Source organism: Salvia splendens, chromosome 3 (assembly GCF_004379255.2).
Source record: "Salvia splendens isolate huo1 chromosome 3, SspV2, whole genome shotgun sequence".
NCBI lineage: Eukaryota > Viridiplantae > Streptophyta > Magnoliopsida > Lamiales > Lamiaceae > Salvia > Salvia splendens.
In genome coordinates, this window is record NC_056034.1 from 41,252,883 (window position 1) to 41,269,543 (window position 16,661).

A 16,661-nucleotide genomic window follows, 5' to 3' on the forward strand; every position below is an offset into this window, starting at 1 on the left:
CCATGAAATTTAATTATAAATACATAAATTTCATTTGCAAGCTCATGAAATCAGAGAATTTCTTCAATTGGCCATTAAATCGTCTGGGAATCCCAGATACTGACCTGCAATTTAGTAAACATGACCAAGCAGTATATCATATTCAGTCAAGCAATCTGACAGACGAAATGTGTAAGGCATAATACAAACATTCAATCACTAAATTGCAGTAAGTTGTGAAATATAAACCCCACGATTCAATTCCCAATACATACAAGAGAATATACAAATCTGTGAGTTCAATGACGTATCAAATTCGCTAAATTCAACCATATATCAAAATCCATGATCTGTAATAAGCAATTTAACAATCACACGATTATAAGTAAATATTTACCATTTGCGAAATTAGTGAATTGGACGTCAACAGAAACATTATTCTCCATGGATTCAATGAAGATGGAAGATTTAATGAAGAATTACAGAGATTGAATATCTGCGGAATTGAAGGAAAAATTACACAGATTGAAATTAGTAGAATGAAAGTAGCGCAAGCGATTGAGGGAACTATAGATATTGAAGGTGATTTTTTCTTAAGATTAGATGAATTAACTAGTGAAATTGAAGAAAGAAATTGAAGAAAGAGAGGAGGAAATACCGTGATCTACGTTTGGAGAGAATCTGCTAGAATGTTGATTTCCAATTATAGTCTTTTGCATTATTTTTAATTTTTTTTATTTAAAATTCAAGACTGCCACATGGCAGAATAAAGATAAATCTGGTTGAGAATCTAACGGTTCTAATTAGTGGTACAATGTCATTTTAATTAGCGTTATCATTTTAGTATAACCCTATTCCGTACTACTTATTATTAAACTTTTAATTTAGTTAAATCCAATTTATATATGGAGTACTATTTATTAAACTAATAATTTAATATGATTTTACGACCAATTAAAAATTTCAGTAAATATTAGAGCTAAATTGGCTTGACGTAATATTGTTCATCTTGCGTGATACATTTGTTGTAAAAATAATATCGAGAAGCGAAGCGAAGCAGACTTCATGTCACCAATCTTAGCTAGAATCTTATTTAATTGCAAAAGTAAATTAAAAACAACACAAATATTTTAAGGTTGGGCGAAAAATCTTTAATCTTTTATTTAATAAAATAAAAAAATTACTATTGTACTTGTTGGGATAAGAATAAACCGCAAGGAGGGGGATTATGTAATTATCAACAAATTAAGGGTTGAAGGTTGAATTAAAATAAGATGGTTCGTGGCACTTGCTGCATCGGTAGCCGGTAGCGTTAGTTTTCCCTCATGCGGCTGATAATTGTTGGAAAAGAAACTTCTCCCAATTCAATACCTCTCTCTCTCTCTCTCTCTCTCTCTCTAGTCTCTACCCTACTATTCACTATCAAAGAAGGTAAAGCCATATTGAATTGATTCCTCTGTGTTTATAATTGGTGTATGTATCTAATGGGTATGTATGTATTCATGCTCATACTTCAGTTTCGTGTTCATCACTGTTCAGGTGGTCGTCGGCTTATTCTGTAGAATACGATGTCGCTGAGGCCGGACGCTAGGGCGGAGGTGAGGCGGAGCCGCTACAAGGTGGCGGTGGACGCCGATGAGGGCCGGAGAAGGAGGGGGGACAACATGGTGGAGATCCGGAAGAGCAAGCGCGAGGAGAGTTTGCTTAAGAAGCGTAGGGAAGGCCTCCAGCCGCAGCCGTTCGCACCGTCGCTTCAGTCCTCCGCGCTCGAGAAGAAGGTCGGTCTCTTTAGTAATTCCACGGGATTGGTTTGTCTGTTGAAATTGGAAGTGTTTTGGAGTAGGTTTTTAGATTTTGCCTAATTTTGATTTTTGTATGAGTTCAGTTGAGATTCTTTTATTTGATTGAATGATTGCTTGTTTATGTAGTTTTAGCTGAACTAAATATGAATATATTGATTTATTGGTTTGGTATTTTCTATCCAATACTTATTGTTTGATTTGTTTGTGAAATGCTAATTTTTTTGGAACATGCATTTGTTTGTGGCAGAGAGAAGTTTCATATGTTTGATAGAATCTCTACTACTACGTGTATAATAGTACATGTCTTCTGTGTGGAAGTATGTGTGTGGGGGGTATCATGTTCACTATATCCGACTCTTTTCTGCGTTTTCCAGCTTCCAGCAATCCATACGCATAAGAATATGCTGCATGTGTTGGATAAATAATTCATTTTTACCTCTGTGTGAATCCGGCATTTTCTGTAAACCGAAATGGAGACTGTTTTCTTTCTTGAATAATAAATACTTGGGCTTGACATACGCAGATTGTTATGCTTGCAATTCAGTCTGTGATATTTTGTGTGTGCTTATTCGTTTTCAATTTGTAGAGTGGTTGTGTTTATTGTTGTCCTTTGTTGTTTTAGTTTTTCCTTGGAGGAATTATAGCTTTCAATTTCTATGCAGTTGGAGAGTCTTCCTGCTATGATTGCTGGCATCTGGTCAGAGGATAACAACTTGCAGCTTGAAGCAACTACACAATTTCGCAAATTACTATCAATTGGTAAGACTTCCTCCCTCATTCTAATTTCTCTATGTATTTCTTTAGGTAATTTTCACTGATAGTGGAATTGTCTTTTATGATGACTAATTGTTTGCAAACTATATTTCAGAAAGAAGCCCTCCTATTGAAGAGGTTATCCAATCTGGTGTTGTTCCTCGGTTTGTTCAGTTCCTCATGAGAGAGGACTTCCCTCAGCTTCAGGTATCTATGTGAAAAGTTTTATCTGGAAAGAGTTACTGTATGTCATGCCTGCATATCTCTGCCTTTTTCTAATACTTTTGTCCATCTTGTGATCCCTTACAGTTTGAGGCTGCTTGGGCACTGACTAATATTGCCTCTGGTACATCAGAAAACACCAGGGTAGTCATTAATCATGATGCTGTGCCGATTTTTGTGAAGCTTCTAGGTTCACCCAGTGACGATGTCCGTGAACAGGTACATCCTTTTTACATGTAAATTTAGTTTGGGATGGGAAGTAGGCTCCCTGGAAGGGCGGCAAACACACCCCATTGCCATTCTTATTTTACAATATCAGGTTTCGTATGTACCTGGCCTAGTGGATAATTTTGTTAAAAAAAAGTGTTGGTTTTTCTTCTTGGTTCCTGTAGGCTGTTTGGGCGTTGGGGAATGTTGCCGGTGATTCTCCTAAATGCCGTGACCTTGTCCTTAACAATGGGGCCCTGATCCCCTTGTTGGCTCAGTTGAAGGGCTCTACTAAGCTGTCAATGCTGAGAAATGCCACCTGGACTTTGTCAAACTTCTGCAGAGGCAAGCCACAACCTCCCTTTGAGCAGGTATTGGCTTTGATTTCCTGTTGAAGTGGAGCACAGCTGAGCGTTATATATTTATTTTTTCTTTGGCTTATGGAAGATGTCATTCCTCTAATTTGCTGCAACATTTCCAGGTAAGACCGGCAATTCCAGCCCTTGAGTGTCTTATTTACTCAGACGATGAAGAGGTACTTACTGATGCATGCTGGGCTCTTTCATACCTATCGGATGGTACAAATGACAAAATTCAAGCTGTGATTGAGACTGGTCTATGTCGACGCCTTCTTGATCTCCTCCTGTGAGTGGCATTTATAAAATTTTCTATTGGTCCCTGTACTTCTTGTGTACTATTATTTATGATTTTACTTATTTCTTTTTGTAGCCATCCTTCTCCTTCAGTGCTTATCCCTGCCCTCCGTACTGTTGGAAATATTGTGACTGGCGATGATGTTCAAACTCAGGTATGAATTTCCACCTCAATTCAGTTGCAGCTATTGCAATTTGCTTACTAGTACTTTTGCTTGTCAGAAGCTCAGATGTTTTGTGATTAGTATACTTGAAGAAATTTGGCATTTAAAGACTAGTATATTTTTTATCTGCTCTTTAATTCCATTCACTTTCTTTCAGTCGATCATCGAGCATGGTGCACTTCCTTCACTATTAAGCTTGTTGACTCACCATCACAAAAAGAGCATCAAGAAAGAAGCCTGTTGGACAATTTCAAACATCACTGCTGGAAACAGAGAACAAATACAGGTAATAATCATGCACTTGGTTGGGTTGAGTCTCAATTGTGTGATGTCATGATTATCATCTTGTCTTAATCTTCTGTGAGCATAATGATTTATTGAGTTCTATTCTGTTAAAATCACTGGCTTTTTCACTTGCTAGGACTGATTATTTTGATGATATATTTCTAAGGGAAGTGATTGTGCGCTTGTTGCGGAGTTTACTGTGATTTGTTGGATTCGTGGTTGTTCATTTTATGCTGTGTTCTGTGGAAGTCATTATTGATCATTTTTTTTAAATGGCAGGCTGTAATAGATGCTGGCTTGATAGGTCCCTTAGTCAATCTACTTCAGACTGCCGAATTCGATATAAAGAAAGAGGCTGCATGGGCTATATCAAACGCTACGTCTGGAGGAACCAATGAGCAAATCATGTAAGCTCGATGTTTTCAAGCTCATTTTTTTGATCAGTTCCATCTCCATTTCCCTCTTTACGAAAACTGCACACTTCTTGATATAGGTACTTGGTCAGTCAGAACTGTATTAAACCTTTATGTGATCTTTTGATCTGCCCCGATCCAAGAATCGTGACTGTTTGTTTGGAGGGTCTGGAAAACATACTGAAAGTTGGGGGAGCCTATGGAGATGTCAATCATTTTGCCCAGTTAATTGATGAAGCAGAAGGGCTAGAAAAGATTGAGAATTTGCAGAGTCATGACAACAACGAAATCTACGAGAAGGCTGTAAAGATACTTGAGTCCTATTGGCTAGAGGAGGACGAGACTTTACCTGCTGCTGCTGCTGACGAAAGCCAGACCGGATTCAACTTTGGAGGAAATGGCCTTCAAGTACCACCTGGTGGATTCAGTTTCAACTGAAGGTTAGTTCTCCCACTCTTCTCATTCTAATCCCCTCATTTAGAAACGCATCGAAAATAAAAAAATCATATGATGAGTCTGCATCTTTTAGGACCTAAGAATTATCATCCTTTTGTTTTTTTTATTTCAGTCTGGTGTACAGCAGTTTCTCTGGTTGGTAGTGATACCGATTAGGTCGGTCAAGGGTCAGGAGTTGCAGCATGGGTCGAGTTCAGGTCTGGTCAGTTTGCAGCACTTCTAAACGAGTCCGGAGTCGGTCAATATTATGGAGGTGTGCCCTCCTAGTATGTGTCGATCTGCGCCGTGCTGGTCAATTGAGTAACGGGGTTCCAGCATGGGCAGAGACAGTCGGTCGGTCGTATCTGGCCATTTCCCCTTTATGGTTGGAGTTGTCTAGGGGAACCCTTACATGGAATGGTTTTTCCATTTGAGATTGGCGATGTGGGGAGTCTTATGTTTGCATGTATACATGCTTTCAGTTGTCGTAGTCCTAAGTCGTGGCAACGGTATTGTTTTTATTTGTTTGATCATGCTTATGTTTTATACGATTTGTCAGTGCGGTCATAATTGTCTATTTATGATGGTTGCAACAAAAGTGAATTCGACTTATTTGGAGATCATATATATATATATATATAAGGGTAGTGATCTATGGCAAACACCCCTTAACCAAATAACTAGAGAACAAGTCATAGCCACAAGATCAAAAAAATCAAGGGTGAGTATTAATTTTCGAATTTAAGGAGATATTAGTTCCATTAATCATAAATTTACTCTATAATAAAAATGCAGGGGTATTATGGTCAAAAGTACAGATATGTGGTAAATGGCCACTCAATGGAATGAAAGTCTACGTCTACGAATTGCCACCGAAATTCAACTCCGACTGGCTAGCAAACGAGCGGTGCAGCAACCATCTATTCGCGGCGGAGGTGACCATCCACCGAGCCTTGTTGAGCAGTGATATTCGCACATTCGAGCCATGGGAGGCCGACTTTTTCTTCGTCCCCGTTTACATCTCCTGCAACTTCAGCACCGTCAATGGCTTCCCCGCCATCGGCCACACCATTGTGTGAGATGAATGAAGCAGTGAACGTATGAGGTATATGAAAGCAGCGATAACGGCCAAGCCACCGACGATAGCTGCAACGATTATGAGAACTAGTAATTTAATCTCAATAGGTGTCACAATAGGCATTTTTTATTTGTTTTTCTGAATACTGAATTGAAGAGGGAGAGAGAATGACTGAGTTTGTGTTTTAATGAAGTAAATTATAGTGTTTTGAAACAAGTGGGATTTTGTAGTTTCCATCAAAGTTTGGTTTTCTTAATTTCTTAGATAGTAGTACTAATGTTTTGGTTCAATAATCAGAAAAATAGACAGTGATGTTACCACCATTTTTGTTGGATTTTAGCTATCAAGAGAAGGAGCCGGGTCATTCCTCGTATACAGGTTGGAAGACAAAAGACTTTTCTGCAACCAAACAATGTGATAGTTCTTGGAACTCAGCTTTTTCTACTCTTTTCCATCCTTTTCCTTATTGTTTTTTAAAGAATATTTGTGTATAGTAATTTTTTAAAGAATTTGTTTATAAACAAGAGTGAAGTAAAATCTGAGTAAGAGTGATGTATTTTGTGAACAAAAGTGAAGTAAAATCATGCTAAGAGTGATGTGTTTTGTGAACAAGAGTTAAGTAAAATCATGCTAAGAGTCATGTGTTTGTAAACAAGAGTGAAGTAAAATCATGCTAAGAGTCATGTGTTTGTGAACAAGAGTGAAGTAAAATCATGCTAAGAGTGATGCGGTTTGTGAACAAGAGTGAAGTAAAATCTGAGTAAGAGTGATGTGTTTTTTGAACAAGAGTGAAGTAAAATCAGAATAAGAGTGATGTGTTTTGTGAACAAGAGTGAAGTGTTTTCTGAACAAGAGTGATGTGTTTTGTAAACAAGAGTGAAGTAAAATCATGCTAAGAGTGATGTGTGTATTAATTCATGATAATCACTTATGCTAATCACTTGAACAATGACAACTAACATCCCCGAATCATGAATAATATACACACATAGAAAGGAAACACATGTTTATCTCAAAAAATATGAAAAAAAGTTCAGGTTAATTCAGTTTCATAATTATATGCCGATTTATTACACTATCCAAAGTTCCATACAATATACACACTACTAACTTCCGCAAAACTACTCAGCCCCAAAACAAAACCTTCATAACTGAAAAAAACATAAAAAATGAAGAAAATAAGAAGAAAGAAAAGGTAAAAATCATGGATAATCTGGAAAAGAGTTATAGGGGGACTAAACGCCTTAAACACATGGAGCAGTAGAGTTTGCGCTTAGTTTTGAAAAAGAGCGGCACGAAGCAGAATCTCCAGTTGCTCTGCACGTCCAACGCCTGCACCATTCCGCCGCAGTAGGGGCACGCACCGCCCAATCACCCTCTCATCTCGGCGCATGTTCGGCTGCGGCGGAGAGGCCGGTCGTGGCGGTGGCTGGAGACAATTCAGATTCAGATTGTACAAATTGCGCAGAAGACAATTCACGTTGATACATTTGAGATATTGAATTCCAAAAATGCCCTTTGGCTATTATTTTTTATAAAAATCTGCAAGATTATTTAAGCCATAAGATTAATTTGGAGTATTAAGATGTGTGGCTGAGATTTGTTCTCTAGTTATACACTTAAGATTAGTTATACATTGATCACTATCCTATATATATATATATATATATATATATATATATATATATATATAAGGTTTTGATCTATGCAAAACTAGATTTAAATACAGAAACGCAGAACAATATCATAATTAGGGCACTTTTAGGTCATAATTAGGTAATTTTTAGGTCATGCTAACAAAGCATGACCTAAAACGATCTTAGCATGACATTAAACCCAAATATTATAATATGACCTAAAATTGTTTAATTATGACCTTCCGTGTTTTTGGTTAATTATTGACCATTAGATCATCTAATCCTAGGGCCAAGATTTGGTCTGCATTTCTGGATTTAAACACATACTTATTTTGATAATCTCCCTATATATATATATATATATAGGATAGTGATCAATGTATAACTAATCTTAAGTGTATAACTAGAGAACAAATCTCAGCCACACATTTTAATGGAATAAATATTATTTATTTTAATTATAGAAAATATGCTAAGGGTATTTTAGGAAATTACATTATGAATTTAAACCTGCGTCTTACATGCTATCAAATTCATTCAAATCTGCGAATTCGGATCATCCAGCAGCTCCGCCAGCTCCTTCTCCTCCTCCTCGAACAACGAGTGCCTCAGATCTGGATATTTATCATCATCGTCGTCGCCGCCGCCGTAGAATTCTCGTATAGTTTCACATCCGCCGCTGATGTCTTTGCAGCAGCTGGCCGCGGAGTTGCTGCTGTAGAGGACGATCGCCTTGCTCGGATCATTGTCGTCAATTTCGTCACCAGATTCGTGGTGGTGGTGGTGGAAAATGTGGTTGATCTTGGTGGTGATGGTGGCGATGGAGAAGCTCTTCTTCTTGGAGAGAAGCGTGAGCGATGTGAGCATGAGGAGCGCTCTCATGGAGTCGGTTTTGCTTCTGACGGCTATGCATTTGGCTCTGGTCATGCAACTCACCATTGATATCAGCTGCTTCAACCTCGAACTTTTTTCCTTCATGGTTAATTACTCTGTGATCTCAACACTGACTTGCTAAAGGAGTGGTCACTATATATAGTGTTGTGTATGTAGTGAATTTCTTATGTAGAAGTTTAAGATAGAGCATTTGTTTTTATCTATGTATTAATGTCACAACTTTTTGTTGTTTCGATTTGGAAATATCTTTGTATTGTCTTTTATTGCTTGCCACTACCATGGTTTGAGCATTTTGTATCTTGCCAAAAATTAGGCGAACAATTATGTACACAATCAAATTCAGATTTCCAATTAAAATATACTAATTGTAATTATCTCAACACATCACTCTTAGCATGATTTTACTTCACTGTTGTTTACAAAACACATCACTCTTATTCTGATTTTACTTCACTCTTGTTCACAAAACACGTCACTCTTATTCTAACAAAATACATTACTATTACTGTTGTTAAGTTAATTGGAAATTAAAACTCATGATTTCCTCGGTGATAGTTGGATAAGTGAACTGGAAATTAGTAGTAGTACAACTGATTAAATTTGAATTGATAAGTTTGCATCATGAGTTGCTATCAACTGATATAGTCTTCGCCCAACTCTCTCTCTCAATCACGCCCCATTCACCATGGCTTCCCTCGCTTCCACGCACTTCTTCTCCACCTCCCTCCCCACCTCCTCTGCCCCCTCCATCAGCTCCACCACCTGCTTCTCCACCTCCTCCGTCGACAGGATCCCCTCCTCATCCTCCACCGCCATCACCGCCACCTCCATGTACTCCCCGAACACCACCCTGTTGAAGTGATGCTCCGCGTACATCGGCCACGCCGCCATCTGCTCCACAAACTTCACCACCATCCCTCTCCCCCATCCGCTCCACGAACCCCGCCGGCAGCAGCTCCTCCAAATCTGGCTCCGGCGGCTTCAGATGCCGCCTGCTCCTCCGTCAGCGACGACCTCACCACCCATAAAAACTTCTCTCGCTCCTCTACAGCCCCACCGCCACCTCCCTCAACGAGAAGAAGAGAGTAGAGAAGAGAAGAAAATAGAAGAGCGGGAGAAATGATTTTCAGGAATGAGCGACTAATTAGAGTTTAACCCTAAATTTATATGTGCAATGACCATTATACCCCCGCCTTGTTATTATGAAGTAAATTAGTGATAGGGGAACTAATTTCTCCTTTAAATTCAAAAATTACATGTATTAATAATAGCCCTTGATTTTATTGATCTTGTGGCTATGATTTGTTCTCTAGTTATTTGGTTAAGGGGTGTTTGCCATAGATCACTACCCTATATATATATATATATATATATATATATATATATATATATATATATGGGGGTGCATTATAATGATAACCCCAATTTTCTTAATAACCCTATAACCAAATCTGGACCACACATTTTTAAAATCACGTGGTTGATATTCAAACTTAGATTTACTTCATAAAAAAAAAGTGCGGGGTAAATATATCATTTCGCTCATGATAAAATTTACGTATCCAAATTTCGCTCATTTAATTTCTGAATTTCGCTCATTTTATCATTTTATCAGTCAGTCAAAAGTATCATTTTATCAACTCAGAGTATCATTCTATCAGGGAAAACTATAATTCTATGCAATAAACCTAACATTTTATCATTTTATCAGTCAGTCAAAAGTATCATTTTATCAACTCAAAGTATCATTTTATCCCGAAAAACTATCATTTTATCAGTTTTATGTCATTTTGTCACGTTAAAGTATCATTTTATCAGCTTATATGCAATTTATTCAGCTAAACTATCATTTTTATAAGGTTACTGTCATTTTATCCGCTTAGATTATCATTTTATCAGGTAAAAGTATCATTTTATTAAACAAAAATGTCATTTTATACACCAAAAATACCTATCATTCTATCGGCTGAAAGTATCATTCTACCCGACAAAACTATCATTCTATCGGCTGAAAGTATCATTATATCCGGAAAAACTATCATTTTATCAGTTTTATGTCATTTTGTCACTTTAAAGTATCATTTTATCACCTTATATGCAATTTCTTTAGCTAAACTATCATTTTTATAAGGTTACTGTCATTTTATCCGCTTAGATTATCATTTTATCAGGTAAAAGTATCATTTTATTAAACAAAAATGTCATTTTATACACCAAAAATACCTATCATTCTATCGGCTGAAAGTATCATTCTATGAAAGTATCATTCTATCCGGTAAAACTATCATTTTATGCAGTAAACCTAACATTTATAAGCTAAAAGTATCATTTTATCAACTCAGAGTATCATTCTATCCGGAAAAACTATCATTTTTATAAGGTTTCTGTAATTTTATCCGCTTAGATTATCATTTTATCAGGTAAAAGTATCATTTTATTAAACAAAAATGTTATTTTATACACCAAAAATACCTATCATTCTTTCGGCTGGAAGTATCATTCTACCCGGCAAAACTATCATTCTATCGGCTGAAAGTATCATTCTATCCGGCAAAACTATCATTTTATACAGTAAACCTAACATTTATAAGCTAAAAGTATCATTTTATCAACTCAGAGTATCATTCTATCCGGCAAAACTATCATTCTATGCAATAAACCTATCATTTTATCATTTTATCAGTCAGTCAAAAGTATCATTTTATCAACTCAGAGTATCATTCTTTCCGGCAAAACTATCATTCTATGCAATAAATCTATCATTTTATCAGTCAGTCAAAAGTATCATTTTATCAACTCAGAGTATCATTCTTTCCGGCAAAACTATCATTCTATGCAATAAATCTATCATTTTATCAGTAAGTCAAAAGTATCATTTTATCAACTCAGAGTATCATTCTATCCGGCAAAACTATCATTCTATGCAATAAACCTATCATTTTATCAGTCAGTTAAAAGTATCATTTTATCAACTCAGAGTATCATTCTATCCGGCAAAACTATCATTCTATGCAATAAACCTATCATTTTATCATTTTACGTGATATTTGGCGAAATTCAGAAATTAAATGAGAGAAATGACAGTTTTACCCCCGCGCTTTTTTTTACGAAGTAAATCTAAGTTTGAATCTCAAAACTATCATTCTATGCAATAAACCTATCATTTTATCATTTTACGTGATATTTGGCAAAATTCAGAAATTAAATGAGAGAAATGACTGTTTTACCCCGCGCTTTTTTATGAAGTAAATCTAAGTTTGAATCTCAACCGCATGATTAGAAATATGTGTGGTCCAGATTTGGTTATAGGGTTATTACGATATTTAGGGGTTATCATATGATCACGACTATATATATATATATAGAGTTGTGATCATATGATAACCCTCAAATCACGTAATAACTCTATAACTAAATCTGAACCACACATATTTTCTAATCTTGTGGCTGAGATTCAAACTTAGATTTACTTTATAAAAAAAGCGCAGAGGGTAAATATGTCATTTCCCTCATTTAATTTCTAAATTTCGCTCCATTCTTTCACTCTCTCTCAGTTTGATTCTCTCTTCTCAGCGATTTTGTTTCCATATTTCTCGCCTATTTTATTTACATAGGCTCCAGATTTTCTTCCGATTTGGTTCATTATTCCATAACCTCTAGATTTTGTTTCCATATTTCTCGCATAATTGTGACCGGGAAGATGTTTTCAATTTTGCATATAAGTTGATAAAATGATGCCTTAACCTGACAAAATGACATATTATGCATTGCCGATTGTGTGTTAACATGATACTTTTGGCTTATTAATGTTAGGTTTACTGCATAGAATGATAGTTTTGCCGGATAGAATGATACTCTGAGTTGATAAAATGATAGTTTTGCCGGATAGAATGATACTCTGAGTTGATAAAATGATAGTTTTATTGATTTGTAGGTATGTACATTCCTGCTTACAATGATAGTTTTGTCGGATAGAATGATACTCTGAGTTGATAAAATGATAGTTTTGCCGGATAGAATGATACTCTGAGTTGATAAAATGATAGTTTTATTGATTTGTAGGTATGTACATTCCTGTTTGTGATGATGCTTTGAAGCCAATGATTGGTATGAAATTCAATACATTAGTAGAAGCAGCTGATTTCTATGAACATTATGCTCGTTCAGTTGGTTTTGACATTCGTAAACTGGGAAACAAATCAGTTCATGATATTATGTAATTATATTATGCATTGCCGATTATGTGTTAACATGATACTTTTGGCTTGTAAATGTTAGATTTACTGCATACAATGATAGTTTTGCCGGATAGAATGATACTCTGAGTTGATAAAATGATAGTTTTGCCGGATAGAGTGATACTCTGAGTTGATAAAATGATAGTTTTACTGATTTGTAGGTATGTACATTCCTGTTTGTGATGATGCTTTGAAGCCAATGATTGGTATGAAATTCAATACATTAGTAGAAGCAGCTGATTTCTATCTCTGGTATCATTTTATCATTTGAAACTATCATTTTATCCCCTGAAACTATCATTTTATAATTTAAAACAATAATTCATCATGGAATAAGGTATGAATTGATGATACAAAACCAAGTATGAAGTAAATTCAAAGTAAATTCATCATGCTGTCATATGTAACTCTAAATCTACACTAAAAAACTATAGAATCTAAAAAAACGAGAATCTCTGGCAAAATGATAAAATCGAGCAAAAACAAAAGTGAAATAAGTAATAAACTTCATCCAGCCTTCCTTCGATGATGCTTGAGCGTTTTCCTTCGACATATTCCAGAATTTGGATGATTTTTCCTTCGAAACTGAAGAAGCAAGGGTTTGAAATGCGATTCGGAGGGTTTGAGTGTGAGAGAAATTGAATGCAGTGTTTAATTCACTTTTCTTCTTACCCGCCAAATTTTATAACGAAATGACAATTTTGCCCTTAATATATTCGAAATATGATAGTTTTGTTAGATTAAATCCAGACCACATATTTTTAAAATGTGTGGTGGAGATTTAGTTATAGGGTTATCACACAAATTGGAGTTATCATTATAATGCACCCCTATATATATAGAGTTGTATTCAAATCCTTTTCTCATAATTCCTCCTTTCTCCTTCTTAATCTTATGAGTTGATTTATGGTGATCTAATGGCCTAGATTCATGCTCCTATTATTAATAAAATCATTATTTTAATAAGAAAAAGGGCAGTTTTGGGAGTAATAGTTTTAGGCGGTTAATTACATTCCTTGATTCACTCATTTTTAACTTTGGTAAATAAATAATCTAATTTATTCTGCTTATTGATTCACGCTTCAATCTTTCTTCTCTCTTTCTTCTCTATCGAAATTTTCAGCGTTCTTCTCTATTTCTTCTCTATCGAAATTTTCAGTGTGACTTCTCCATTGAAGAATTTGTCATTCCTAAATTGTTGTTTGGTTTTCTAATCCACGGTTTAAAGTTGTTCATGAAAAATAACAATTGATTTCGTTTTTCTTTAAACGATGGAAGAAGGGGGCAATAGGAGCCTAATGCTCCGGCTTCCGCCGTCTCTCTCAACTCGATTCACCCACGAGACTCTCGCGCCGAGGAAATCGTCGTGGATCGTCTGATTGTCGTCGAGCGATAAAACGATTTCGTTTGATTTTTTACCGACGGAGAGGTTGGTGAAATCGGAGTCCTCGAGTGACGGGAGGGAGGTGAGGTAGAGCGAAACGCGGCGGTAGAAGAGGTTGCACTGGTGAGTTGAATGGTTCAACTCGGGGACTTTGAAGTGCTAGTGAACGTGAACTCGGTCGTTGATGCACAATAGTGTACATATTGTATAGTATAATGCGTAGTTTATTATTTGTAACGCATTATTTGTGATATGTAATGAACATTTATACTGACGCGTTTAATTTAAGTTGTGTCGTGTTTCGATGTTTGGCGCACGTTTCTTGTTTTCCCTAAGGGTTTAACAAGCCTAGGGGCTAGGGTGTAGTATGTTCTAAGTCTAATAAACGTTGTCCAAATACACGAGCTGCAGTAATTCGTTTGGGGTTGCACATAATGTAAATTTTGTATAGTATAATGCGTAGTTTAGATTCTATAATGCATTATTTGTGATATGTAATGAACATTTATTCTCACCCGTTTAATTTAAGTTGTGTTGTGTGTCGTTGTTTGGCGAACGTTTCTTGTTTTCCCTAAGGGTTTGATAAGCCTAGGGGCTAGGGTGTAGTATGTTTCTAAGTCTAAAAAACGTTATCCAAATACACGAGCTGGAGTAATTCGTCTGGGGTTACACATGCATAACGCGTAGGTATATTTTAAAACAGATATACATAATGTACATATTATGTAGTGTAATGCGTAGTTTTAATGCATTATTTGTGATATGTAATGAACATTTATCCTGCCCCGTTTCATTTAAGTTGTGCCGTGTTTCGATGTTTGGCGCACGTTTCTTGTTTTCCCTAAGGGTTTAACAAGCCCAAGGGCTAGGGTGTAGTATGTTTTAAGTCTTAAAAACGTTGTCCAAATACACGAGCTGCAGTAATTCATCTCGGGTTGCACATGCATAGCGCGTAGGTATTTTTTAAAACAGAGATACATAATGTACATTTTAGTGTAGTATAATGCGTAGTTTAGTTTCTGTCATGCATTATTTGTAATATGGAATGAATATTTATCCTGACCCGTTTAATTTAAGTTGTGTCGTGTTTCGATGTTTGGCGCACGTTTCTTGTTTTCCCTAAGGGTTTAACAAGCCTAGGGGCTAGGGTCTAGTATGTACGACAACAACCACGTGATGCATAAAACAAGATAAATAATGCATTCAAATAGTCAAATAATGTATAGAATCACTCAAGTAATGAACATACAAATATTGCATTCATTCTTAGACTCATGTACAATAACAGTCTAATGATGCATAAATCAAGATAAATAATGCATAGAAATAACTAAATAATGTACAACGGTCAGAAATTCCAATCCCTAGAGACGGACGACGTTACAACCTCGTATTATGTTGTATGCAATAGGGAAGGCAAGAAGAAGTCGAACGAGGATGACCAATTGAATGCACAAGTTTCACTTATTCATCTAGGGTTCAGATATCATCTCGGCTAGGGAGTAGTTTTTACCCATACACATAATGTACATATAATGCACCATTCACACATGTACACAAGCAGTCAATTAATGCATAATAATTGGTAAATAATGTTTAATACTTGATAAATTGTGTACAGAAGCAATCAAATAATGCACAAAGGAATATGACTTTCACTCATTCACATATTTACACAAGCAGCCAAATAATGCATAATATTTGATACATAATTTATACTATTAGTTAAATAATGTACAAATTCAATCAGATATGCACAAAGGAATATTATACAAGCAGCTTTGGGAATTCTGGTTTTCACTCATGCACCTATGTACACAAACAGTCACATAATGCCTATTACTTGATAAATAATGTAAAGTACTAGCTATATAATGTACAGTTTCAATCAAATAATGCACAGAGGAATATTGCATTCACCCACTCACCCACGTCCCTCAGCAAACAGTCAAATAATGCCTAATAATTGATAAATAATGTATACTACTACATAAACAATGGACAGATTCAATCCAATAATGCGCACGGGAATATTGCATTCATCCAATCACCCATGTACACAAGCAGTCAAATAATGCCTAATACATGATGAATAATGTATACTACTAGATAAATAATGCACATATTCAATCAAATAATGCGCACATGAATATTGCATTCACCCAATCACTCATGTACACAAGCAGTCAAATAATGGATAATACATGATAAATAATGTGTAATCATTAATTAATAATGTCCCAAGCAATCAAATAATGCACACAAGAATTTTACATTCACCCTTCCACCCATTTATAAAATTTGTCGATGAATGCGCAAACGAAGACTACTTGATGTAGATCCTAGCCAATGCCATAAGCGAAGGCTCAATGATACCTCTCCTAAGCCTCAATACCAAATGCAGAGTCGGCTCTACAGAATTATTCATCACTCCACTAATCAGAATACAGAGCGTAACAGCATAACTAAATCTAGAAATGGAGAGAGAGAATTACCTTTCTGTATGTTGTAATCGGC

The 16,661-nt window shown here is 36.0% G+C and overlaps 2 protein-coding genes across 3 annotated transcripts; one reads left to right on the top strand and one right to left on the bottom strand.

Annotated features, from left to right (window-relative positions):
- Nucleotides 1–1,320: 1,320 nt before the first annotated feature.
- LOC121796091 (importin subunit alpha-1a-like) lies at nucleotides 1,321–6,207 on the top strand. 2 transcript variants are annotated; one of them, XM_042194826.1, is made up of 12 exons: nucleotides 1,321–1,410; nucleotides 1,519–1,757; nucleotides 2,444–2,540; nucleotides 2,650–2,741; nucleotides 2,844–2,975; nucleotides 3,149–3,334; nucleotides 3,445–3,608; nucleotides 3,693–3,771; nucleotides 3,938–4,066; nucleotides 4,345–4,472; nucleotides 4,559–4,918; nucleotides 5,709–6,207. In XM_042194826.1, exons 2-11 carry the CDS (start codon nucleotides 1,548–1,550, stop codon nucleotides 4,914–4,916), a joined length of 1,575 nt encoding a protein of 524 aa, XP_042050760.1. In that variant the 5' UTR covers nucleotides 1,321–1,410; nucleotides 1,519–1,547; the 3' UTR covers nucleotides 4,917–4,918; nucleotides 5,709–6,207. The 2 variants fall into 2 exon arrangements, with proteins under 2 accessions (XP_042050760.1, XP_042050759.1); XM_042194825.1 differs by lacking the exon at nucleotides 5,709–6,207 and adding an exon at nucleotides 5,047–5,525.
- Nucleotides 6,208–8,165: 1,958 nt separating this feature from the next.
- Nucleotides 8,166–8,606, bottom strand: LOC121797043. Its single transcript, XM_042195779.1, has one exon. It carries the CDS (start codon nucleotides 8,604–8,606, stop codon nucleotides 8,166–8,168), a length of 441 nt encoding a protein of 146 aa, XP_042051713.1.
- Between the last annotated feature and the right edge of the window lie 8,055 nt (nucleotides 8,607–16,661).